The sequence below is a fragment of the Oncorhynchus masou genome, chromosome 1 (assembly GCF_036934945.1).
Source record: "Oncorhynchus masou masou isolate Uvic2021 chromosome 1, UVic_Omas_1.1, whole genome shotgun sequence".
Lineage (NCBI taxonomy): Eukaryota > Metazoa > Chordata > Actinopteri > Salmoniformes > Salmonidae > Oncorhynchus > Oncorhynchus masou.
Window position 1 is genome coordinate 34,439,833 of NC_088212.1, and position 27,731 is coordinate 34,467,563.

General features: G+C 45.1%; 2 protein-coding genes across 6 annotated transcripts in view; one reads left to right on the forward strand and one right to left on the reverse strand.

The window, feature by feature from the left end:
- The window catches only part of LOC135542741 (phosphatidylinositol 4-phosphate 5-kinase type-1 beta-like), an 83,677-nt gene extending 73,694 nt beyond the window's left edge, over positions 1-9,983 (forward strand). Inside the window, exons 13-15 of the mRNA XM_064969915.1 lie at positions 1,125-1,242; positions 6,935-7,064; positions 8,735-9,983. Coding sequence (XP_064825987.1) covers positions 1,125-1,242; positions 6,935-7,064; positions 8,735-8,737 — 251 coding nt within the window. The 3' untranslated portion in view covers positions 8,738-9,983. The remainder of the gene's footprint in view (positions 1-1,124; positions 1,243-6,934; positions 7,065-8,734) is intronic.
- Positions 9,984-10,938: 955 nt separating this feature from the next.
- Positions 10,939-27,731, reverse strand: part of LOC135542722 (ceramide transfer protein-like) — a 35,987-nt gene continuing 19,194 nt past the window's right edge. The window contains exons 4-18 of one of the 5 annotated variants that reach the window (XM_064969883.1): positions 22,545-22,652; positions 21,395-21,533; positions 21,108-21,191; positions 19,148-19,305; positions 15,547-15,639; positions 15,161-15,247; positions 14,807-14,893; positions 14,162-14,239; positions 13,361-13,456; positions 12,660-12,792; positions 12,485-12,555; positions 12,247-12,375; positions 11,972-12,101; positions 11,584-11,720; positions 10,939-11,264 (exon numbers count right to left, since the gene is read on the reverse strand). In XM_064969883.1, the coding sequence (XP_064825955.1) occupies positions 11,593-11,720; positions 11,972-12,101; positions 12,247-12,375; positions 12,485-12,555; positions 12,660-12,792; positions 13,361-13,456; positions 14,162-14,239; positions 14,807-14,893; positions 15,161-15,247; positions 15,547-15,639; positions 19,148-19,305; positions 21,108-21,191; positions 21,395-21,533; positions 22,545-22,652 (1,521 nt within the window). In that variant the 3' untranslated portion in view covers positions 10,939-11,264; positions 11,584-11,592. Of the gene's footprint in view, positions 11,265-11,583; positions 11,721-11,971; positions 12,102-12,246; positions 12,376-12,484; positions 12,556-12,659; positions 12,793-13,360; positions 13,457-14,161; positions 14,240-14,806; positions 14,894-15,160; positions 15,248-15,546; positions 15,640-19,147; positions 19,306-21,107; positions 21,195-21,394; positions 21,534-22,544; positions 22,653-27,731 lie in introns of all 5 variants that reach the window. The other 4 variants (XM_064969874.1, XM_064969865.1, XM_064969902.1 and 1 more) reach the window with 4 other exon arrangements.

Below are 27,731 nucleotides of genomic sequence, written 5' to 3' on the forward strand. Positions count from 1 at the left end.
GCCAGCCCGTTTTGTGTGCGTGCGACTGAGTGAGCATTATCACTAGCTCTTTGTCTCTTGGGGATCCATTATCAGGGCCTGACTCCAGTGCCGGGCGTGTATATGGCTGGCTGAGTTAGAATCAGGACCCTGTCAGCAGTAGCCACTAAGCTTTCGTAACTCTTGACCTTCCTCCTCTGTAACACCACTGTTGGCCAATATTACAGGAAGAGATGAGGGTGTGGACTTCTGAATAAGGCCGAGGGAAGTCTTGGTTTATATTGCAACATAGCTTCTTTAGTTAATTGGAAATCCTATTTTTTTCCTGTTTTAACTAAACAACACCCTGGTACATTATGTACAACCGTCACATAACATACCATGTACCCCGTCCACGGGTAATTTCATTTGGCCCCCAGAAGGGTTTTTGTTCAGGGGGGGGGCATAAAAGACTGTAAAAACACCAGCAAATCAACTCCAAGTGATGTTTATCTGTTCTAAAGTATTCCCACGCACCATAGAGACGTATATAAATGTAGGTCATGGCTTTGTGTTTGTTTATCACTGAGGTCATGGCTTTGTGTTTGTTTATCACTGAGGTCATGGCTTTGTGTTTGTTTATCACTGAGGTCATGGCTTTGTGTTTGTTTATCACTGAGGTCATGGCTTTGTGTTTGTTTATCACTGAGGTCATGGCTTTGTGTTTGTTTATCACTGAGGTCATGGCTTTGTTTTTGTTTATCACTGAGGTCATGGCTTTGTGTTTGTTTATCACTGAGGTCATGGCTTTGTGTTTGTTTATCACTGAGGTCATGGCTTTGTGTTTGTTTATCACTGAGGTCATGGCTTTGTGTTTGTTTATCACTGAGGTCATGGCTTTGTGTTTGTTTATCACTGAGGTCATGGCTTTGTGTTTGTTTATCACTGAGGTCATGGCTTTGTGTTTGTTTATCACTGAGGTCATGGCTTTGTGTTTGTTTATCACTGAGGTCATGGCTTTGTGTTTGTTTATCACTGAGGTCATGGCTTTGTGTTTGTTTATCACTGAGGTCATGGCTTTGCGTTTGTTTATCATTGAGGTCATGGCTTTGTGTTTGTTTATCACTGAGGTCATGGCTTTGTGTGTGTTTGTGTGTTTCTCCCAGTGTTTGGCTCCTACTTGCGTCCTGACCTCGTCCCTGCCACCCCGTCCTTCTACGAGGGCTCCTCCATGGGAACCATCTCCTCCATCTTTGTCAACCTGGAGACCCAGTCTGAAGACAGGTACCTCTATCTGCCGTCTACCTCTGTTTCCTCTAGACCTTCCATGTCTCCCCTCCATCCCTCCACCTGAATACTCCCCTTCCAGTTCTACCTGTCTTCTCAAAGGCCCAATTCCAAATGGATATATTTACACCCTTGTGTAAATATTGGCAACAATGATTTTGACCTGGGACACCAGGTTAGTGAAAAATTGAGCTAATTAATGACGGAACCAACAAACCCTCCAGATCAGATCAGCAGCAGAGCCCCTGAGTTGATCAGCCCTGCCTACCATAGGGATTTCCCTGAGGGGAGAGTGTGATGTAGATGATAACAGGTTAGACACACTGAGCTACCTGGGAGGCCTGAGGAAAAACATAGGACTCTGCCCCCACATGTTGTGTTGACGAGCCACATGGAACAGGTGACTCAGATTTGTCAGGCTTTGTGACAGTTTCCACTAAAGATGCCCAGGAAGACCTGCTGGGAAGACCTGCTGGGAAGACCTGCTGGGAAGACCTGCTGGGAAGACCTGCTGGGAAGACCTGCTGGGAAGACCTGCTGGGAAGACCTGCTGGGAAGACCTGCTCAACCTGCGTTGAGTTCAGATGCAGTGCAGTCCATAAACCATGGACTTAAAATTCTAATCTCCCTCTAGAAAGAACCGTTTCTTCTCCTCTCATCTCCCCCCAGCCCTCTCTGTCTGTCTGTCCAGTAGTCTGTTTCTTCTCCTTTCATCTCCCCCATGTCTGTCTGTCCAGTAGTCTGTTTCTTCTCCTTTCATCTCCCCCAGCCCTCTCTGTCTGTCTGTCCAGTAGTCTGTTTCTTCTCCTTTCATCTCCCCCCAGCCCTCTCTGTCTGTCTGTCCAGTAGTCTGTTTCTTCTCCTTTCATCTCCCCCAGCCCTCTCCGTCTGTCTGTCCAGTAGTCTGTTTCTTCTCCTTTCATCTCCCCCCAGCCCTCTCCGTCTGTCTGTCCAGTAGTCTGTTTCTTCTCCTTTCATCTCCCCCAGCCCTCTCCGTCTGTCTGTCCAGTAGTCTGTTTCTTCTCCTTTCATCTCCCCCAGCCCTCTCCGTCTGTCTGTCCAGTAGTCTGTTTCTTCTCCTTTCATCTCCCCCAGCCCTCTCCGTCTGTCTGTCCAGTAGTCTGTTTCTTCTCCTTTCATCTCCCCCAGCCCTCTCCGTCTGTCTGTCCAGTAGTCTGTTTCTTCTCCTTTCATCTCCCCCAGTCTCCGTCTGTCTGTCCAGTAGTCTGTTTCTTCTCCTTTCATCTCCGTCCCCCAGCCCTCTCTCCCCCAGTCTGTCTGTCCAGTAGTCTGTTTCTTCTCCTTTCATCTCCCCCAGCCCTCTCCGTCTGTCTGTCCAGTAGTCTGTTTCTTCTCCTCATCTCCCCCAGCCCTTTCATCTCCCCCATCTCCCCCAGCCCTCTCCGTCTGTCTGTCCAGTAGTCTGTTTCTTCTCCTTTCATCTCCCCCAGCCCTCTCCGTCTGTCTGTCCAGTAGTCTGTTTCTTCTCCTTTCATCTCCCCCAGCCCTCTCCGTCTGTCCGTCCAGTAGTGTCAGGTTCTGACTCTAACTCAAAGCCTCCATTCTGAGGCCTGCCTGGTCTTGCTCCCTTCTCAGGCACCTGTCTGTTGCCCTCAATTGTTTTATTAATGTTTCATTAATATTTGACTCCAGGCTTTCAGAAGGTCTGATTAAGAGGCATTGTTTAGATGAAAAATTGTGTGATTTGCTGCCAGGGTGACTTTCCACTCTGTATATACTGTCAGTCAGTAACGTGTGTGTGTGTGTGTGTGTGTCACCTTTAAGAGAGGTAGGCAATAACGTGCCATAAAATGGTAAACACATTCCTCAATTTAAGCAAAGTCAGGTGACTTTGTAAATGGCCTGTTTCAGATTTCACGCCAGCCCCATAGAGCCCCCTGCTGTTCACGATGCTGTGTTTTCGTGGACGTTTATTTTCCTACGTCAGGAGAAGATTATTTGGGGACTGTTTTTAGATGTCCATAGCCCAGTAGAGGAGCTTCACATAAAACAGAATGTCCCAGAATTCCCTGCCCTAGATTCACTCATATCCTGTTGTCTGAGTTCATAGACATAAACTTCCCCTAGAGAGACCTCTACAGCCAGACATCAGACATCACACAGTCAGACTGTTTCTCTCTATATCCCCTAAAGGTGTTTTTTGTCTTTTTGATGCTGGATTCTTTGATTCAACATGCATTTAGCTACACCATCTGTATGGCCTGTTATGTTAGTGTTTTCCTAACTTTGTTGTGTTGTGCGAAATTGTAAACCACCTTAGACCTTTTTGGGTTGTTCTTGAATTGCATGACATTTGCATACACGTAGCGTTGCCTTTGCGACCATGAAAAAATAGTTGCATATCATATGTTTTTGTTGATATTGAGCTGTTTATCAATGATAAAACGTATTGCAAGTACTTTATACTGCAAAATGTTATGTTTATTCATTGTTTAACTTCTTGCGAGCAATCCCGGATCCGGGATCCTATTTATAGCCTCAAGCTCATTAGCATAACGCAACGTTAACTATTCATGAAAATCGCAAATGAAATGAATGTGCTAGCTCTCAAGCTTAGCCTTTTCTTAACAACACTGTCATCTCAGATTTTCAAAATATGCTTTTCAACCATAGCAAAACAAGCATTTGTGTAAGAATATTGATAGCTAGCGTAGCATTTAGTGGGCAACATTTGCACAAAAACCAGAAAAGGATTCAAATAAAATCATTTACCTTTGAAGAACTTCGGATGTTTTCAATGAGGAGACTCTCAGTTACATAGCAAATGTTTAGTTTTTCCTGAAAGATTCTTTGTGTAGGAGAAATCGCTCCGTTTTGTACATCACGTTTGGGTACCAAAAAAAAACAAAAATGCAGTCATCAAAACGGCGATCTTTTTTCCAAATGAACTCCATAATATCGACTGAAACACGGCAAACGCTGTTTAGAATCAATCCTCAAGGTGTTTTTCACATATCTCTTCATTGATATATCGTTCGTGGAAGCCTGCTTTCTTCTCTGAATCCCATGGAAAAATACTTGCAGCTGAGGTTTGCGCACCAATTTCGGCGCAGGACACCGGGCGGACACCTGGTAAATGTGGTCTCTTATGGTCAATCTTCCAATGATATGCCTACAAATACCTCACAATGCTGCAGACACCTTGGGGAAACGATAGATCGGGCAGGCTCATTCCTTGCGCATTCACAGCCATATAAGGAGACAATGAAAAACAGAGCCTCAAAAATCCTGCTCATTTCCTGTTTGAAGTTTCATCTTGGTTTCGCCTGTAGCATCAGTTCTGGGGCACTCACAGATAATATCTTTGCAGTTTTGGAAACGTCAGTGTTTTCTTTCCAAAGCTGTCAATTGTATGCATAGTCAAGCATCTTTTTGTGACAAAATATTGCGCTTAAAACGGGCACGTTTTTTTTATCCAATAATGAAATAGCGCCCCTATAGATTCAAGAGGTTAAAGAACTTAGAGTAGCCAAATCGGCTTGTCCCAGTAGTGATGTGTTGAGTTGTAGTGACATGTTTTGGGGATTTAGAGTTTTCATGTTTTACTGCCTTAAAATGAAGTTTTAAAATGAATTCAATTTGTTGTTTTCCCTACACAACATGCTCAACATTTTCAGAGTGAACGATCATTTTAGGAAGTTGTCCTAATTAATCCAAATAAAAAATAGAAAAACAAGGATTTATTGATGTCTTCACACCCCAGAGTTCATAGTTGGTGGAGGCAGCTTTACACATCTGTGTATCATTTTGATTAAGATTCTACAAACTTCGCACAACTCTTAGAGCAACATTTTTCCATCATTTTTTTGTGAAATTGCTCAAGCTGAAGTTAATTTAAGTCCGGACTGAGACTGGACCACTCCGGGAACACGCAGCACCTCTTGGAAAGCCATTCTGGTGTCTTGGCATTAACATTTGTTTAATTGTCCCGCTGATAAATATGAACTATCCCAGGGTTATGTTTTCAGAAGGATTTCCTCTATTTTTTTTACCTGGGCTTTGCTTCTTTCATACACTGCTCAAAAAAATAAAGGGAACACTAAAATAACACATCCTAGAGCTGAATGAATGAAATATTCTTATTAGATACTTTTTTTACGTAGTTGAATGTGCTGACAACAAAATCACACAAAAATTATCAATGGAAATCAAATTTATCAACCCATGGAGGTCTGGATTTGGAGTCACACTCAAAAAGTGGAAAACCACACTACAGGCTGATCCAACTTTGATGTAATGTCCTTAAAACAAGTCAAAATGAGGCTCAGTAGTGTGTGTGGCCTCCACGTGCCTGTATGACCTCCCTACAACGCCTGGGCATGCTCCTGATGAGGTGGTGGATGGTCTCCTGAGGGATCTTCTCCCAGACCTGAACTAAAGCATCCGCCAACTCCTGGACATTCTGTGGTGCAACGTGGCGTTGGTGGATGGAGCGAGACATGATGTCCCAGATGTGCTCAATTGGATTCAGGTCTGGGGAACGGGCGGGCCAGTCCATAGCATCAATGCCTTCCTCTTGCAGGAACTGCTGACACTCTCCAGCCACATGAGGTCTAGCATTGTCTTGCAATAGGAGGAACCCAGAGCCAACCGCACTAGCATATGGTCTCACAAGGGGTCTGAGGATCTCATCTCGGTACCTAATGGCAGTCAGGCTACCTCTGACGAGCACATGGAGGGCTGTGCGGCCCCCCCAAAGAAATGCCACCCCAAACCATGACTGACCCACCGCCAAACCGGTCATGCTGGAGGATGTTCCAGGCAGCAGAACGTTCTCCAAGGCGTCTCCAGACTCTGTCACGTCTGTCACATGTGCTCAGTGTGAACCTGTTTTCATCTGTGAAGAGAACAGGGCGCCAGTGACGAATTTGCCAATCTTGGTGTTCTCTGGCAAATGCCAAGCGTCCTGCACGGTGTTGGGCTGTAAGCACAACTCCCACCTGTGGATGTCGGACCCTCATACCACCCTCACGGAGTCGGTTTCTGACCGTTTGAGCAGACACATGCACATTTGTGGCCTGCTGGAGGTCATTTTGCAGGGCTCTGGCAGTGCTCCTCCTTGCACAAAGGCGGAGGTAGCGGTCCTGCTGCTGGGTTGTTGCCCTCCTACGGCCTCCTCCACGTCTCCTGATGTACTGGCCTGTCTCCTGGTAGCGCCTCCATGCTCTGGACACCACTGACAGACACAGCAAACCTTTCTTGCCACAGCTCGCATTGATCTGCCATCCTGGATGAGCTGCACTACCTGAGCCACTTGTGTGGGTTGTAGACTCCGTCTCATGCTACCACTAGAGTGAAAGCACCGCCAGCATTCAAAAGAACGACCCCTTTATTTTGATCCACTTAATAAACAAAACCACATCGGCTTCATTCATACGGAACGCACTGGCCACCACCCACCAGTTGTTACCAAGCCTCCACTTGGGAAGGAGTGTATTAAGTAATGTTTGGAAGGAGTGTGTTATGTTATACTTTAGTTTCATCCCAAATATCACCCTATTCCCTACACAGTGCACTTCTTTTGACCAGAGCCCCAATGGGACTTGTCAAAAGTAGTGCACTAAGGACAAAATAATGACACGATGTAGGGAATAGGGTGCCATATTGGGACTCATACTTTCTTTTGTATGTCTACTCATGTGTCTTTGGTTCTCCTGTGTACCTTTAGAGACGACATGGCGTCCAGCTCCACATTCACCCTGGAGGACAGCGCCATCTGTCTGACGTCAGAGCAGAGCACCATGGATGTAGAGGTGGACATGGACCAGGATGATGGCTCAGTGCTCGACATCTACTTAGTGAGTTCTCACCCACTGGGTGTGTCCCAAATGGCACCCCATTCCCTAAATATTGCACTACATTTGACAAGTGCCCATATATAGTGGTGCACTATATAGGGAATATGGTGCCATTTGCGAGGGGCTGTGGTGGAGCGGTCTGAGAGCTTAAAGTCCCTCTGTGTCCACATCACTAAGTACCTATCATGGTCCATACACACCAACATAGTCATGAAGGGGGCACGACAATGCCACTCCCCCCTCTGCAGGCTGAAAAGATTTGGCATGGGCCTTCAGATCCTCAAAGTTCTACAGCTTCACCATTGAGAGCATCTTGACTGGCTGTATCATCGCTTGGTATGACAACTGCTTGGGCATTCCGACTGTAAGTCGCTACAGAGGGTAGTGTGTATGGCCCAGTACATCACCGGGGTCAAGCTCCCTGCCATCCAGGACCTCCTATACCAGGCGTTGTCTGAGGAAAATCCTAAGAATTGTCAGACTCCAGCCACCCAAGTCCTAGACTGGGTTAATTTCTTTGCCACATTTTTTTGCAGTATTATTTTAGTGCCTTATTGCAAACAGGATGCAGGTTTTGGAGTATTTGTATTCTTTACAGGCTTCCTTATTTTCCCTCTGTATTTTTTGTTTGTATTGTGGAGTAACTACAATTATCTATCACTACCAATTAACTATCACTACCATTTAACCTCTGCAACTGTTTTAAAATCACCAATGGCCTCATGGTGAAATCCCCGAGTGGTTTCCTTCCTCTCTGGCAACTTCGTTAGGAAGGGTGTATCTTTGCAGTGTATTGATACATAATCCAGAGTGTAATTAATAACTGCACCCTGCTCAAAGGGATATTCGATATCTGCATTTTTTTTATCACTAATCTACTAATAGGTGCCCTTCTTTGCGAACCATTCCAAACCCTCCCTGGCCTTTGTGGCTGAATCTATGCTTGAAATCCACTGCTCAACTGAGGGACCTTACAATTATCTGTATGTGTGAAGTATAAAGATGGGGTAGTCATTTAGAAATAATTGTTAAACAGTATTATTTTAGACAGAGTCCATGCAATTATTATGTAACTTGTTAAGAATATTTTTACTTATTTAGTTTTGACATGGGAGTTGAATACTTATTGACTCAAGACATATCAGCTGTTTAATACATTTGTAAACATTTCTAAAAACATAATTCCACTTTGACATTATGGAGTATTGTGTGTAGATCAGTGACACAAAATCTCAATTGAATAGATATCAGGCTGTAACAACAAAATGTGGATAAAGTCAAGGGGTGTTATTACTTTCTGAAGGCACCTTATCCTGATTGCCAAGTCATTTTTACCCCTACCTACATACATATTACCTCAACGAACTCGTACCCCTGCACAGTGACTTGACTGATCTGTTCCTAAATCAAATACCATAGGTTCTCCTTATATTCAGACTTGTTATTTTTGTGTTACTATTTACTTTTTTAATTTAGAAAATGTCTCTTACTATCTCTGCATTAGTGGGAAAGGGCTTGTAAGTGAACACCTGTTGTATTCGGCGCATGTGACAAATCAAATTCGATTTGGCCCTCCAGGACTGAAGATGCCCACCCCTGCCTTAGGAACAGATATAATGAGCTGCATTTGTAGTATTTACTCACACTGCACTTTCTCTCTTGTGTTTCAGTGAAAGGGGAAGCTTACAGACAACCATTTCCTCCACCATTTTACTTTTGTCAATCATCTGACAATCGCTACACTCCATTGGACAGGGCTCCTTTGACTCCACCCCCAGCGCTGCTAGATCCACTCTGTCACCAAAACAAAGGACTGGGATTCTCACATCTGATAGGCTGATGGACTGAAACAAGACACCAATGAAATCAGTGATTGACATCCATTGGAATTATATGACATTCCATAATTAATGTGATCAATTTCAGACCTAACTGCCCAGTCCCTTATTTTCTTTTTGTAGAATATTCCTTTTTCCATGGCCTATAAATTCATATATATATATTTAGAAAAAGTATAGAAAAACATTTCTTTGAATGTTTTAATTTTCCTACTGACCAGAAGTGACTCTTTAAAGTGATTTAAAAGTTATAGCACTTGCTTTGTAGTAGCTGGTTGGATGAACGTTTACAGTGACAACAGCATCTTGGCCGTTGCAAAAGTGTGATGGAAAACGAGGCCAATCTGGACGAGCCTGGACTCATTATGCTGTAAATGGAACTGATACATTCTGAAACCGCCAAGGCCAAACTCTAAAGACTCATTGGCTGCTATGTTGAAGGTAGCCAGCCAACCATCTTGCTATGAAGTCCTGTCTGATTGGAATGAAGTAAAGGAGCAGTTTGAAGGCCTGCTGTTGACCTGAGATACGGTCAGTGTTTCTGGATCTCCAGCTCCATGGAGGAGGGTGATATGCACTCGTTCCTGACAAAATGGCACTTTGGATGTTAGTTTTGAATACTGTATGTAAGAACTATTTTTCTTGAATGTTGGGTTTAAGTGATCACCAAACCTAAACACAGTTTTGGATCGGTGGAATATGCACATTTTTACATTAAGTACACCTATGTATGTCATTGCTAAGTACGTGGGTAGATGCACAGACAATGAAGGACTACGGTAGATTGTTTTTGATGCACAGAGACTAGTTTTATGGGGAAGGGGTGTCATGGCTGAGGATTTTCTTTGATACTGAACAAGCGTGTCCTCTTTATTGCTAAGCAGCAGTTGGCCTCCATTTTAGACTGAGAAGCTGGTACATGACCTCACCTTGAAGACCATATCAAAACTGTCTCTGAATTCCATGATCATGCGTCAGTTTTGAGACCATAATTTATTACATAAATCTCATACGGTTTGCTGAAGAGATATTTTAATCATTGAATGTAAAGACACTCCTAAAATAAAAATGCTTGACACTTCTCACATTTCCTATTAATTCATGTAGAACGCAAGAGGTAATGAGGGACACATCCACAACAAACCACTGCTCATTTGCTAGTGTAAAGTACAAATGCAAGTCAGCTCATTTCTGTAGTGTAGCGATTTTAATTTATCGAACATTGTCCAATTGCATTATTTAGTGCAGAGGACTTAGAAATATACAAAGTGTGCCCATTCTTTATATAGAACATTCAAGACAAATGTATTCTTCAGCTGATGTCGCTCCTGACAACGCTGTTTCTCCATGGATTCTGAGAAACTGATTGGAGGATTCTGCCCTCAGCTTTACAGACTTTGATTGCACAATCTTGAGGTGTGAAATGTTTAGTGTCTCAATCTAAAAGCACATCTGGTCGTATTATACTGTAGTAGGTGGATTTGTCCTGGTGTCTAAAGCATCGTGTCGGGATGTGAAATGTCATGTAGAAACGGCCATCCCAACAACCTCATATCCCCTGTCCCAAAAGCCTTTGAAGCCAACGACGAGGTCCATCTGAACACCCAATGCTGTGGCACAACCTATAAGCTGTATGTTACTTGGACAAAACATAGTGAGAGGAAGGGGGCAACCAACACTTGATAGTGTTGCTGGGTCACATTCAACAGATTACTTCAATCTTATCCATCCATACTGTCAAATTAAAGAACATATGACAATAGAGACTTGTTCTTCCAATTTCAGGTTGCCTTACGTCAACTAATTATCTCAGCCTCTGTATAATACATCACATCCATAGTGCTCCTTTACAGCTATAATGATCTTCAAAGCTTTGGTCTCCATCCCCCCATCAGACCACAGGTCGTCACTAGAGGGAGAGGAGAAGGTTAGCCATACTTTGCCTCAAACACTGCTCTCTTCTCAGTTTCCTTCTTTGTAGTGAAATTAACAGCATGAAAAGACGCTGTGATAATCAGTGATTAAAGCAAACAAAGTATAGTCCAAAATAATATAATTGGAAATTATTTACAAAACAATTTACAAAAAGATTGGTTCTGTCGATTCAGAAATTCTTGAATTTATATACAAACACATCCATGGACAGTTTAACAATGTTTTTGTGGCTCAGGTGGCTCGCAACTACTGATGGATTAAAGCCCTAAATCAGTCATACGATTATTTCATCTGAAACATTCTGGATGATTTGTAAAGAAATTCCAGTTGACAGATGAATGGGTAATGTAGTCTGTGGGAGCCCATTGAATGATGGGAAATGTAGCCATATCTCTTCAGGACAAAACGGTGTTTTGCCTTCCAACACCTGAGAGAAGACGAGGAGAAACAAAGTTACCAACAAAAAAAAAGGGAAAATCCACTCAAAACAATTATTTTATTTATTCAAATGATTCATGGTGGTGACACTTCGCATCTTAAACGTGACATGCAACAGTGGACTAATGAGAAAAATACTAAAAAGATAATGTTTTAGTTGATTTTCCCTTTAAATATGGCACACAATGAAAGCCAACCTCAACTGATTTATTCATTTTACATGTGTGGTAAAGAGTAATTCAATGTCTATGGTCTATATAGAAGGCTTGTGGGTGTGAGGATACGAGGGGGTTTGAGTTAGGTATTACCGGTGAGATTTAGAAGAGGATAGGTTTTCCACTGGTCTTCTCCTGGACGTAGCCGGTGAAGCGTTTGAGGAACTTGGGGTATTCCCTCTTGGCCACGGCTCTGAGGACTGAGGCAGGGGCCCAGCCTCCAGGGTTCACTAGGGAAGAACAACCTCTCGGTCAATACATAGCTACAGACAGTAAGCCTGCATGGAATCACTATATTCAACATTTAACTCTCATTCTCCATCCACACAAAGCTCTGCCATAAAAGCTCTATAAATTTGGTCAAATAAGGAACATAATGGAAGAAGATTTTTTTTTACATCTGTGGATAAAGTCAACTTGATCAGGTGTATAAGGACAACCATGTGGGGACATGAATAAGGTATTGAGCTGCTGTACTCACCGTTGGCCACATACGTGATCTTACAGAGGACGTTGTCCCTGCTGATCTCTTTGTTGCCCTCTGGAGGGCTCACCAGGGTCTGGCAGATCATGGCCACGTTGATTTTGGCACGGATACACCGGTTGGTGGGCTACACAACGAAAAGGGAGTTGATGAAAAGGTAAGAGGAGAGCGGAAGACACTTCTTTACCACTTCCAATGCGACACTGATCCCTCAGCATCAGATGTTAAGAACATGTATGACAACAATCCCTGGGTGTGTCTGTGGAACTCACCTGGGCGTTGTCGTGATCTACAGAGAAGTTGCAGACCAGCCACGTGTCTGGATCATTCTCATTGGTCGCCAGGATTTTCCTGATAGCTGATAGGTAGAGGACATCCCTCTGAGAGGCAGGCCATACTCTCTGAAACACAACCATTGGCTGTCAGTCAAAGGTGACCTGTCCAAAGACAACCCACCTGTATGAGAGCCTGACCGACTACGGTGAACCTGAAGAACCAGAGGTATATTACCTTGTGTGTCTGGTAGACTATAACAGCATTGTCTGAGAGCGTCTCCACCACGTTAAAGTTTTCAATGGTGGCTGGAAGAGAAATCGAGCAAGACAGGACAAAAGAAACATTAAGAAAACAAAAAGATGCTAATCTATGAAGTTAATCTGATGATGAAAGAGGCAGAAAGACTCACTCTCCCAGTCATTGCGTACATCCGTGTCCCAGAAGTAGTGGCACAACTCGTGTCCGGTCACACCCTTCACTGCATGGGTGGCTTTCAGAGGGTCCAGAACGATGCCGTTCTCCTCCACCTCTCTCCTGTACACCTGAGATAGCACACAGTCACCGACAGTAGCCATATTGGACCCATACACACCGACAGTAGCCATATTGGACCCATACACACCGACAGTAGCCATATTGGACCCATACACACCGACAGTAGCCATATTGGACCCATACACACCGACAGTAGCCATATTGGACCCATACACACCGACAGTAGCCATATTGGACCCATACACACCGACAGTAGCCATATTGGACCCATACACACCGACAGTAGCCATATTGGACCCATACACACCGACAGTAGCCATATTGGACCCATACACACCGACAGTAGCCATGTTGGACCCATACACACCGACAGTAGCCATATTGGACCCATACACACCGACAGTAGCCATATTGGACCCATACACACCGACAGTAGCCATGTTGGACCCATACACACCGACAGTAGCCATGTTGGACCCATACACACACATCACTGTTCACGGTATGAGTGAGCGGGTAGGTAGTATGTAGGTAGTCTTCTTTACTAGGCATGCAGGGGGCAGTGTGTATAGTCTGTAGGTAGAGTCTAAACACGCTGGCTAACCCCATCCTCACCTTCATCTCGCCCTCCTCCACCACCAGCTGCCAGTTGGCGTCGCCACCCATGTCCTGCAGGGAGTAGGTCATGTGATTCTGAACCACGTCCTCCACCTGAGACAGACAGTCAGACGTCAGATGTAGCGGGCCTGCAGTCACTGCGGTGTAGCAGTCTCTGCCTGAACTACATGCCACTATTAGAGAGACAGTATCACCGGGAGGGAGAAGAAGACAAGGTACAGGACATACAGACAGTACACTTGATGCTCACATTGCTGGGGTCCATGCCTGATCATGCAGTGAATGAGGGAGCGAGGGAGGGGTAACTACAGGAATCCAGTCGTGCATTGCATCCGCTGAGCTCAGATGGTGGTCAGGGGGCGTGGCCGTAGCTCTACACTCCCTCTCATGCTAGACACAATTCAATCCATATCATTGTGTTATGACGAGGCCCTTTCTCAACGTTGTCATGAATATAAGCTGCCCTGTAGCTCAGCTTGCCTACACTGATAACAGATGTCTTCTAATCATTTTGCAAAAGGAATGAACATGGATTTGTCAAGGACAGCCCTGGACAGTGTGAAGACAGATCTCGGGGGTGGGGGTGGTGGAGGGGGAAACACACTGAAGTGCATCAGAAAGATGGAACGAGACAACGAGTTGAAGAACAGGTTATCAGTCAGTGTTGAAGCTATGTAGACAGTACAGTGTGTATTAGAGCTCCTAGTCATTCCCATGCAGCCAGTCTCAGTCAGTAGAGGGCAGTGTGCATCCCCAGGGGGCTGGTGACATGCTAGCAGTGCTCAACACATACAGTACCTGTGCGCTGAATCTGTGAACATCATCTGAGGCACTGACTAATTCAACAGAGGACAGGGAGGAAGAGTAGCTATGGGGCTACGCAGCAGAGGAAGAGGAGTGGAGAGAAAGTGTGATGGGAGAGAGAGAACAGAGGAAAGGGGAGAAAGAAAGAGGGGGAGAGAAATAAAGGAGGTGAGGAGGGGGAGAAAGAGGGGAGAAAAAACATCCAGGGAATGAGACCCAGGATGCCGCCACACGTGAAAGACGAGCAGAGAGGGTTTATACCACCCTTCACTACATGAGAGGGTTACCCAAAACAAAACAGACTAAATCAATACGAGAGGTCAATAGAAACCCAGCGTAAAACAACCTGGCTGGAGAGTAGAGGAAATCCCACACAAACACCACCAGAGAAAGGCCCAGTAAGAATACCCATGTTGGAAAACGTATCAAACCAACACACACGATCTCAGATGTCTCTATGTGGCCTACAGAGGAGAAGACGCCAATAGCCATGTACTGGCAGGCCTGTTACAGTGAAACAGCTTCATAGTGAGAGGGAAGAATGTCAGAGACAAACCATATCAACTGAACAGACTCTTGACTGTGCTAAATGCACTGGTGACACGCTGTCATATTTAGTTGGTCTGTGTGTGTGAGTACCTGTTTGGCAAAGCGGTGTGTTCCGATGACGGAGTATGCGTCTCCTGGGGGGACGGGGGTCAGTCTGGGTATCCTCACCTTCTCAGACTGACACGGAGGAGGAACACACAACCAGACATCAACACCAAATTACTCTCAGAATACTCTCAGGTTGTCCAATTTAAAATAAAATTTACTTTTAAATATTTTTTTTTTTTTTTTTTTTTAAATCGCTCACACCTCTAGGTCCAATATCTACATGCTAGATCTGAAAGGAAAGGATTTCTCTGCAGTAGGAAAGGTGGACAACCCACCATATTGCTTTTCCCTCTAGAGCCTGCTCAGATCTACACAGAATGTAGAAGTGTAACCTACCTGTTCCTCTATCTTGTCTTGTCTGTCCAGGGCAGCTTCCACCGCATCAAAAAACTCCTCCTCATTGATGAGGCTGTTAGGACCCTCCTGTAGAAACACCAGTCAGTCAGTCAGACGTACTGCTTCCAGGTCAGGATGTAGCATCGAGTAGCCAAATCAATCTCATGCAACAGGAATCAATGCCCCGCAATCTGACGGAGAAATACCCACTATGACTAATACAATGTCAAAGCCATGAGCCGCAATATGTCCATTTTCTAGTCTAGTCTCTATACTGATGAGCCAGTGGTCAAACATGACTAAGATCACTCATGTGGTTCCAGTATACATCATCGATACAGGTGGAAGTGTCAGTGTCGGCAGTTTGAAAGGTTTGGAATTATTACCTCGTAGTCGGGGCCTCCATAGTGAGATTTCTTCTTCAGTTCACTCAAGGCCAACTTGTAAGCATCCTCCACCCTCCTCCTCTTCTCCAGCTCCTGCACACACACACACACACACACACACACACGTCAACTGGAAGGAACACTTCTTGTAGAGCATGCGTTTATGGTAGGATCTCGCGCTAGTTTAAAATGAAACATAAAAAGGTAGTTATCAAGCTGGTTAAAAAGCCCATAATCAACCACAGTTGTCAATGCCAACAACCCTGTACTTTCAGAGGATGAACAGAAAATAAGCGTTGCTGGAGATAATCTTACACTGATCTTAAAACAGTCGAGTTCACAAAAGAGTTCTCAATCCTGACCCCGTTGGTGTGTGTGTGTGTGTGTTCTCTCTGTACATCAGCACACTGTGATCCAGGCCTACATACCAGCCAGCAGACGCCTGGGAGTTTATTTCTGCTCAAACTGGTTTAACCTCCAGGCTCAAGCTCCACCACAGGCAAATAAAACTGACTCAGGACAAGAGAGTCTCGCCTTTGTCTGGCAAGCCCTGAGACGAGCTCACTGTGCCCCATCTATGTGTACTAAACCTGGCTGACCGGCCTGAGAACCTGTCACAAGGAGGATGTATATATCTAGATCTATATCTAGAGAGAGAGAGGAGCGCAAAGTGTTACGAGATGGACCACGACAGTACTGATTCATCTCTACCCCAGGTCCATTACATACTGTACTGACTAAGGATAGAAAGACCGTGTACCTTCGGAATGAAGATCTCCACCTCGAAACGAACAGATCTGTCAAACTAGTGAATAAACCCCATTGTCATACACTACCACTTTGTAGCAATTGCAAATGCATCCAAATACAACTCCAAATATTGACTAGAATAGTGGAGGGAAGGAGAAAACTGAAGTAGAGCAGTTAGTTCTGGTTCTAGGTTCCATTTCGAGTGTATTCCAATCCACTGTGGAGTGCAGTAACCATAGCAGAGACCTAGGCCCACACCTACTGTAAAGAAGAAGCTGCATGTCTGTAGTGGGATCCATCTCCGGCCGTCGTATTTCAGGAGGTCGGCCCCCAAGCGTAACGAGGGCTTCCAGGAAGACAGACTGTACCAAGACGTCCGAGCAGTCATCCTACTACCAAGTCCAGTCTGTGTGTTGGTGTGTGTCCCGTCCTGTGACGCTCTCTCTCTGATCCACATGGGTTACGCTCAAGACACACACCCGGCCACGCTAGTGTCAATCCGGTAGCATCAGCCAACTGCAGCCTGTTCCTACCTTTTTTGGGGGGTTGGGCAACTTGCCTTGGGAATAAGATGGAAGAACTGGTTTTTCGACAGCTGAGCAGGGTGAGGATGTGGAGCTTTGTCATGCGCCTGATGCAAAAGGGGGCGGATACCAACAGACTGCAGTATCTAAATTCTTAATCCATTCATATCCCCATTAAAACCTTACTTTACAGAAATGCAGCCAGGGCTCCAGACTAACGTTTTCCACTGGTGGCGTTGGTGCTACAAACTATCTCAGTTAAATGGCACCAGCACATGATTTGGTCGCAGCGCGCCGATAATGACCTGAGTCGCAGCGCGCCGATAATGACCTGAGTCGCAGCGCGCCGATAATGACCTGAGTCGCAGCGCGCCGATAATGACCTGAGTCACAGCGCCTATAATGACCTGAGTCGCAGTGTGCCGATAATGACCTGAGTCGCAGCGCGCCGATAATGACCTGAGTCGCAGCGCGCCGATAAAGACCTGACCTGACCTGAGTCGCAGCGCCTATAATGACCTGAGTCCTGACCTGAGTCGCAGCGCGCCGATAAAGACCTGAGTCGCAGCGCCTATAAAGACCTGAGTCGCAGCGCCTATAAAGACCTGAGTCGCAGCGCCTATAAAGACCTGAGTCGCAGCGCCTATAAAGACCTGAGTCGCAGCGCCTATAAAGACCTGAGTCGCAGCGCCTATAATGACCTGAGTCGCAGCGCGCCGATAATGACCTGAGTCGCAGCGCCTATAAAGACCTGAGTCGCAGCGCGCCGATAAAGACCTGAGTCACAGCGCGCCGATAATGACCTGAGTCACAGCGCGCCGATAAAGACCTGAGTCGCAGCGCCTATAAAGACCTGAGTCGCAGCGCCTATAAAGACCTGAGTCGCAGCGCGCCGATAAAGACCTGAGTCGCAGCGCCGATAATGACCTACCATCCATACACAAATAATTACGTTTTATTAGGACAATATCATATTTACATTGATTGTCTGGAGGGAAGAAATTAAACTGTTGCGCCATCTGAAAAAGGCTGTTACTTGTTAGAGATTCTGAACAGTCACTGTCACTAGTCACTACAGGGCCCTATAAAATCACTACAGTTGTAGGACCTATAAAATCACTTTCATGTTCGGCCAATTCAGTTTTCCCAGTATAATTTTCCCTGTGAGTTCTCAGATGTTTTCACTCTCAAATCACTTTTTGTTTTTGTTTTTCAACAACAAATGTTATGTTCTAAGTCCACAACAATCCTTAAACCACCTCAGGAGACCAATTTAGAGGTCTGGGAACATCATTTTTTTTGGGGGGGGGGTATAGTTAAAATAATATAACATTTGAATTTTAAGCCCTTTAAATTGAGCGCCTAGGAAGATACCATTATGTTTGGCTACTAGTGTTTTGTACTGTACAATGTATAGTGTAGGCTACATGTGATGGCAGAGTTCACTAAACAAATGCCCCGTGATTGTTACAAATCACCATGATACCATTCACTTTGCAGGCAACATTTAACTGAGAAAACCTTAAGAAATGTTCATTCAAACATGGCATGATGACTGAATTGTGCATCGCAAAGATTCAACCAAGACTTTTTGAATACCTGGTCTGCATACCCATCGTTACATACCCATTGCTGTTTGAATAAATCTGGATAATAACATTTTAAAAAGTAAAATGTGAACCAAAAACTAAATGCGACCGGCTACATTTTCTTCACTGACACCCAAGCGACAGATGTCGCACTGCCAAGGCAAATGCTCAAAATGAGTGTTTTTGTCGCAGTTTTGAGCCCTGGCAGCTGAAGGGTGATTTATTTCATGCAATGTCTAAATAAACAGTCAAACTCTACCTTCAGAAGCAGGAGTGTCTTGAAAGGTGTTTAACAAGTGCCTGCACTACAAAGTGCTTTCAGAAAGAATGTCAATCTGGCCATGTTTCGGTCATTCAACAGATCACATGAGAGCCTAATAGAATGTAAATCCACCCTGATCTCCCCTGAAAAGTTGAATTCTTCACAAATGATCTACTTGCCTATTATTGCACAACAGTGTGGCCTATCTCGGCTGGGTGGGGCATTGACGGGATGCACCAATCCCATCCAGTTACACTAACCTTGGCATGAGTGGTGTACGGTCTGCTCACTGGCTAAAACCATAAACACACCAGTCCACTTCTATTTTATCCGCCAGGTTGATTGACAACGCATACTCTTCTGCAACAACCTGACTGGGGAAGAGTTTCCATGGGAGGTGAGGGGTTGAATTTTTTCAGTGACCTTGGCTAAAGAAGACTTGTGATTGGCTGTGGAAGCAGTAGGCTGTGACATACCTTGTCCAGCCTCTTCTGCCAGCTGTCCTCCCTCTTCACCATGAGCTCGATGCAGTGGGACAGGGTAGACAGGATCCCAGCTGTAGTGGCCTTAAAAGTGATGGCCTCGCCCTTAAAATCGATCCCATTCATGCCCTTAGGACTGGCAGGGAGAAACACTGAGAACGAAAAGAGAGCGAGAGACTGTTGGATGGAGAGAAAAAAAATACCTGATAAATATTTTGATGCACAACACGCAAATTCTACACAAACACACATTTGGGATGAGAACACGGTCATCCACAGTGCAGCACCCCTAGAGCTATTTAGGGGTCAAGAGCCTTCCTCAAAGGAACTGCTATGAGTAGTCGCAACTCCAGTAGTAGTTACTATAAGTGTGATTATATACACCAGGTAGTTTGGGTCCTGATTGGCTGAAAGCTGTGGTATATCAGGCAACATACCCTGGGTATGACGCAAAACTACTTGTTTACATTGGCAACCAGTTTATAATAGCAGTAAGGCACCTCAGAGTTGGTGGTATATGGCCAATATACGTTGCGTCATGCATAAGAACCCCCTGAGCCGTGGTATATTGGCCATATGTAGTGCATTTGAAAGTATTCAGACCCCTTCACTTTTTGTTACGTTACAGCCTTATTCTAAAATTGATTAAATTGTCGTCTTTTCTCATCAATCTACACAATGACAAAGCAAAAACAAGTTTTCTAGAAATATTACATTTACATAAGTATTCAGACCCTTTACTCTATACTTTGTTGAAGCACCTTTGGCAGCGATTACAACCTCAAGTCTTCTTGGCTATGACGCTACAAGCTTGGCACACCTGTATTTGGGGAGTTTCTCCTATTCTTCTCTGCAGATCCTCTCAAGCTTTATCAGGCTGGATGGAGAGTGTCGCTGCTATTTTCAGGTCTCTCCAGAAATGTTTGACCAGGTTCAAGTCCGGGCTCAGGCTGAGCCACTCAAGGACATTCAGAGACTTGTCCTTAAGCCACTCCTGTGTTGCCTTGGCTATGTGCTTAGGGCGTTGTTCTGTTGGAAGGTGAACCTTTGCCACTGTTTGAGGTTCTGAGCGCTCTGGAGCAGGTTTTCATCAAGGATCTCTCTGTACTTTGCTCTGTTCATCTTTCCCTCGATCCTGACTAGTCTCCCAGTCCCTACCTCTGAAATACATCCCCACAGCATGGTGCTGCCACCACCATGCTTCACCGTAACGATGATGCACTATCCTGACGAGTCTCCCAGTCCCTACCTCTGAAATACATCCCCACAGCATGGTGCTGCCACCACCATGCTTCACCGTAACGATGATGCACTATCCTGACGAGTCTCCCAGTCCCTACCTCTGAAATACATCCCCACAGCATGGTGCTGCCACCACCATGCTTCACCGTAACGATGATGCCATGTTTCCTCCAGACGTGACACTTGGCATTCAGGCCAATCTTGGTTTCATCAGAACAGAGAATATTGTTTCTCATGGTCAGAGTCCTTTAGGTGCCTTTTGGCAAACTCCATGCGGGCTCTCATGTGCCTTTTACTGAGGAGTAGCTCGGGAGGTCACTCGACCATAAAGGTGGGACCTTATACAGACAGTTGTGTGCCTTTCCAAATCATGTCCAATCAATTGAATTTACCACAGTTGGACTCCATTCAAGTTGTAGAAACATATCAAGGATTATCAATGGAAACAGGATGCACCTGAGCTCCAATTTGTGTAAATAAAGTATCCGTTTTTTATTTTTAATAAAATGTGCAAAAATGTCTAAACTTGTTTTTCCACTTGGTCATTATGCGGTATTGTGTGTAGATTGATAAGGGAAAATGAATTATCAATTTTAGAATAAGGCTGTAACGTAACAAAATGTGGAAAAAGTGAAGGTGCCCGAATACTTTCTGAATGCACTGTACCACCCCCCCCATGGGCCTTATTGCTTAAACCTACACTGTTACTCACACTTCTCTTTGCTGCCGTTGTTGTTGTGAAGGCAGTCACCATTGGGACGCGTGCTTGTGGGAAAGTCATCTTCATCCTCCTCCACTACTGGAAACGACAAACAAGAGTCCATCACTGATCTACCTCCTGGGGAACCACTAGGCAGGTGTGGTATTTACACCATAGAAATACAGAGCAAATGCATCTCTGTGACAGAGCCAGTTGTAATGGCCAGTTCAAGTACAAGAGTCCAAATGGAACTTTAAAATGATTATTCAGCAGACGTTTCTTGTCAAATCCATTTGTACCTTTGTCTCTCTGGAACTCGTCCTTGGAGACGCCGTCTGCACAGCCGTCAAAGTACCTCTGCAGTGTGTCCACCTGTCTGCACAGGATGTCTCTGAACGTCTCCATCTCCGCCAGCTTCTCCCGCAGGCTGTGGCCCTTCTGGTCCAACACCACACACAAACACACACAGGGGTTCACCGTTACATGTGAAAATAATTCAACAATCATGGGAATGAATGGGAGGGCTGACGACATCAGGGTTTTCTAATCCTGGTCCCAGTTCTTCAAAAATGGTCTAAAATCGGATTTCGGCAATTGTATAGGATTACATGTTAGAACTGGGTTTCCAAACTGAAAAAGGAGATTCGGATCCTTCGGATAGGGAGTCAGTAATCCAATTTGACCTTTAAATCAGGATCAAATGTTGTTTGAGTTTTTCAATTCTCAAGGGCAGTGATTAGAATAGTTGATGCTAAAAATCTGGATTATCTCGATCCCACTGGAAGGGTGGATTCAGAAAGGTGAAAGGCTCTACAACCAAGAAATGTCAAATGTAACTAGGTGAGGAGGTTTAAAAAAAACTTTTACAATTTAAAAACCAAAAAGTTCATTATGTTCTATTGACGGCAGTATAGGCATGTGATCAGTTGTTATATTGAGAAGTGTCAAAGAAATGCATCCACTTACTTATAAGTGATATGCAGGCTCTATTATTTGTAATTAAGGTCGCTTTATTCATGTAGTTTACTCATCTCTGTTTCCCTATGACAGTGTAGAAGTTCAACCACAACCTGTCCAGTAGATTGTAAAGTGTAGGTGTATTCAAAGCACTGGAAAACAAAACGGATTCTGTGATCTTGATATTGTGGTATCTGGATCAGAATGATTTTATCAGTTCATTTTTTATGATAAACTTGCTAAATAAATAAATAGCTTGATCGATCTGATCAGGGATAGCAAAAAAGGAGGATGACAGAATCCGGATAATTTTGACAAACTGGGCCCAGGGGACCCAAAAGGGGTGTACATTTTAGCCCCCCCCCCCTTATACACCTGATCCTGGGCAAAAAGTAAAATGTCCCTTTGAGTCCCCAGGACCAGGATTAAGAAACACTGGCCTAGACCTTTCCAGGGGCTGTAATTTCAAACAGTGTTGTGGTGGTAGTTTACCTTGAAGGAGGAGGTGGAGGTGGCGGAGAAGCCACTGGCAGCGGACGTGAGAGACAGCATGGAACCATGACGCCTCAGACTGGACTCTGAACCATACCCCGACTCCACCTGGAGAAAGGAGGGAGGGATAGGATAACGCCTCAGATCAGTCTGCATAGTCATGAGAAACAACATACCCCCAGCCAAAGAAATAGACACAGAGTGGAGTAAATCAAACCCAGAGAAACAGGATGTGTACAGAGAGAAATAGGCCTATATGAAAGGAGGGGGGACAGGAATACTGACTATGCCTAACCCATGTGACCCAATAAATTTGGCGCAGGACAACATGACCGGAAAGATTTTCATTTACCGGACATTTCAGAAATTGACCAGACAGCCATATGCATTGGGTGCGTAACGCATTAGGGTGTCCACCTACGGTGCTCAAAATCACATTTAGATTATTGGAATTCATTTGAAACAGAATAGAAATTAGCCTGTAAAGTTAGAATGATGTTCTTATACCAAGATGACTGATTTTATTGAAAAGCAAAACATTTCCTGTTATGTCTTCATTCCTGCTATAAATAATAAATATCATTAAAAAAATAAAAAAACATTTAGCCAAGAAGAACAACTCACCTACACAGTAATAAAACAAAGTATAATAATTGCATAATATACGTGTCCTATGGGCAAACGACGTGTCCTATGGGCTATTTGTATGAATGTTTTATTAATAAATAAAAAACAGCTGTTTTTAAAACTAGGCCGCTTTAATTTAGCCTAGGCATGAACATTTTAAATTCGGTCTAATAAATCAAACACCGCTGTCTACGAACACCAGCAAGCAGGTCACGGCTAGAAGGGATACAGCTTGTCAAATTAATGTCTGATTTGACTTTTCACTCTAGGAGGCCTCAAAATAAAGAAATTATTAAACTGATGTTGGACATGCAAATTCGATATGTAAACATTTTTTTTAAGGCTGGTTCATTGAAAGAAAGCTAATTTTACAATGCTCCCTGTAAAACGAGGCCCACGCCAGGCATTTATGAAAGCACTTCAAATTATATCTCACTCTTTTTACAGTTCTACTGGATGATGTTAAATGTTCTGTTTATTGTAATTTGAACTGTGTGTGCTACGTGGATTATTGATAACTCTGTTTCCTACTATAAGCGGTTGGCTGCCTAGTGATTGCTACACAAACTAATGTAAATAGTTGGCAGCGATGTTTCGTTTCCAACTGAATAAGCTCAACTGAAATCAACCAATTAAGCATGGTACACATTACTACTCTAGTTGATCAATCCATTCCAAATCTTTATACTACACGTGACACGGGCGGCATATGTTGATCTTGCCTAGGGCGGCAGCAGAATTGCTAGGACCGGGCCTAACAAACAACAATTTGCCTCTAATTTACTTGCGTTTGCAGCAGAGTGGGCAGCTGCTGTTGGGAAGTCAAAACTGTCCAACTCCTTGGAGAAGCTTGCGATGAGCATCAGCCTCCTTACTTTGTGCTCAAGAAAGCACGAACTGAAGGCCATCTGTTTTGGAGAACGAAGCCCCTCTTGGCGGGGCACACTGGAAAAGGGGATAGGCCTAATCAACACAATCTTTGCCAAAGTTGCCCAGTCTGGTAAACACAGCTGAAGCCCCTTATGACAACCGCAAGTGTTTTATGTGAGGAAAATTTCCAAGCAGCTTGAGGATTTATTGGCCTATGAAGTATGTGTCTTTGAAGTTGATATTTCAGTCAATGAATAAAAATAATTTTTGCAATGGATATTATCATCTTCATGGCTGGCAAAAATTGTACTTAAAAAAATAAAATAATAATAATAAAAAATAATAAATTTAAAAAATGGCTTTTCATATTTATTTTTTACATTTACCGGCTAACGGAAACCCTGGTTTGGAGGCCTATAGGAGGCTTGTCCAGGTGCATTGTATGCCTTGACGAGGAAGATCTGACACACACCTCAAGTTTTTCCTGTTTGTACCACTTTCAACGGTCACCAACCAGTCGATCCGTTACACTCATCAACAGTCAGGATGCAACATGTTAACACCTGTCCTGACGAGAGACTAGGAGCACAGTTCAGCTCGGGGGAGTGAATAGCAGAATAATAGCACTTCAATAGTACTTAATTCCTCTCTGCTGTGATATTAAGTCTTCTTCTACTCTGCTCCCAACCCCTTGTTTGTTTGTGAAAAGCACAAGGTCAGTCAGCCAGAGTAGAACACCCCATTAGCTATTTTAGGGGTTAATTGCCTTGCTCAAGGGCACAACGGCAGGAGATGGTGACTTGCAGTACATGGGATCTGAAAGCAGCAGCCTTCCGCTTGCAGCTTCATCTTCCGCTTGTTTGTATTTCTTGGCCCTGGACTTGAACCAGCAACCTTCTGGCTACTGGTTGGCCTCTCACCCATTACCAGCAGGTGTCACAAGAGCATGTAACAGCAGCAAACACATTCCTCTGATGGAATCTACAGGAAGGTGACAGACAGGGGAGCAACATGTAGCCTGGCTGACGAGCAGACCCACGTGATAAACAGTGAGAGGAGTCAGTTGCTTTTGCCAGACAAAGCAACAGCTACATAACAGAAGGGGGAAAAAAATATCGAACTCAGGCATCAGGCAGTTGAGCGAATGTGCCACAGGAAGTTGGTGGCACCTTGATTGGGGAGCTTGGGCTCGTGGTGATGGCCGGAGTGAAATGGCATCAAATACATCAGACACATGGTCTCCAGGTGTTTGAGGCCATTCCATTTCCTCCGTTCCAGACATTACTATGAGCCGTCCTCCTCTCAGCAGCCTCCTGTGGAATGCACATCACCATGTTCACAGAGAAGTCCATCATCAATCTTATGAGGATGTCTTTTGATCGGAGTGAATGGCATACCATGACTGAATTAGAGTAAACAATAGGCCTAACTATTCAAAAGCATTCATCTCCATTTGGCCTTTATGTCCTATTCCACTGTGCCCGAGTTTGGTCCAGGAAGTAGTAACAGGTTACAGGTATAATCCATAGAAAAAGTCAGATCGTAACAGAGCGCTGACAGACGTGTCCACACCACTGGAACATTGGTTACATAACGGTATATTATGGTTTTATACGGCATTCAAATTCACTTACAAACTAACTTCTACTGAGAAAAAAGACGTGTAAAATAAAAGGCTAGGAGCTAGGCATTCAACATTCCCTTATCCACATTTATCTAGTATATTTACAAATAATATATATCTACAAAAATTACGTAAAAAGAACACACTCAACGATAAACCCATTCAGTTTCAATACTAGTTTTGCACCAAAACAGCCCTCCCCTTTACACAATGACTATACACACAGGGACCAATGAGACAATGTGCTTGATAATGAGGAGTAGCATGCAGCAGGCTAGCATCGCATACCAACACCAATTTACAGTCGGTCCGTGGTGAATCATTGAAGCTAGTAGCTCGTGCTGTGGCTAGCTCGCTAGCATGCTAACATCACACATAGTAAGTGCATGTGTTTTGGATCTGAAGCAGCCATCATGCTGACAAAGCTCCATTGAAGTTATTGATTGATTGGCTGGCAGCATGCCCTCCATCGTGCTAAAGGCAAGCCCACCATTCTGCCATTCCAGCAGCCAAAGCAGAACAGGGCTCTTCTGCTGCAGTTGTCCTGCTGGCCGGCCGGCCGGCCTCATCACGGCCTCCGCCTGGGGGGGGCTCATCACGGCCTCCGCCTGGGGGGGGGCCTCATCACGGCCTCCGCCTGGGGGGGGCCTCATCACGGCCTCCGCCTGGGGGGGGCCTCATCACGGCCTCCGCCTGGGGGGGGCCTCATCACGGCCTCCGCCTGGGGGGGCCTCATCACGGCCTCCGCCTGGGGGGGCCTCCGCCTGGGGGCCTCATCACGGCCTCCGCCTGGGGGGCCTCATCACGGCCTCCGCCTGGGGGGGGGGGCCTCATCACGGCCTCCGCCTGGGGGAGGGGGCCTCATCACGGCCTCCGCCTGGGGGAGGGGGCCTCATCACGGCCTCCGCCTGGGGGAGGGGGCCTCATCACGGCCTCCGCCTGGGGGGGCCTCATCACGGCCTCCGCCTGGGGGGGCTCATCACGGCCTCCGCCTGGGGAGGCTCATCACGGCCTCCGCCTGGGGGGCTCATCGGCCTCCGCCTGGGGGGCTCATCACGGCCTCCGCCTGGGGGGGGGCTCATCACGGCCTCCGCCTGGGGGGGCCTCATCACGGCCTCCGCCTGGGGGGGGGGCCTCATCACGGCCTCCGCCTGCTGCACCTTCCCACAACACTCCCACTCTTCCTGCTATTCCCAGGATGTCATCCAGTATTCCCAGACAGTGCCCTGTAGACAGGTCTCACTGTGGCACAGAGAGGAAGAGGAGGAAGAGAAAGATAAGAAAAGCAGCAGCAGCGGCTCACCTCGTGGAGCAGGAACAAAGGAATAGGGGGGGGGCCTCAACGACCAGTTGTTCCTGAGGAGGAGCGGACTAAGAAGAGGAGCTGGTTTCTCCTGCTTGTTAAGCAGACTGAGTGAGAGAGAGCAGCGAGAGACTATGCTCAGATTGTTGTATGAGTGAGAGAGGAGCGGAGTCGTTCAAACACACCAGGGGTTTCCGTTAGTTGGCTTTTGGGCGATATAAAAAAGCTTAAAAGTCGATAAAAATAAAAATTCTATATATATGTATATATATTTTTTTTTTTTAATAAGTCGATGCTGGCCAATTGTCCGGGAGAAGAAGAAAACCCATTGCCAAATAATGCTTTTTAGCCTATTTATTGATGGAAATGCATTTGACTGGTCATGCTTATCGGCCTCTAGGTTCATTTGCATTATTTAGTGGAATGAAGTTGGCAGGTGTACAGTATATTAGTTATGCATCGTATTTATCACACCCGTACAACATGTACAATGAGCCTTTTGAGTGGAAAATGGGTCAGACAGGCGAGGCACTGCTACAGCAAACGGAAGGCAGGCTTCATCAGCGCGTCACACGCCACTTTGCAATGAGCTGGAGGCCGTATGCATTTTGAAAACATGCACTTAAAATTGTTTGAAACCTTTTTACTACATACATATTTTACTACAAACGCTTTACTACATATTAGAAAAAGGCGTGTCTCAACTTGCGTCAAAGTAGCCAAGCCAGAAATCAGCCCATAGGCACAATCCCAGACATATTAG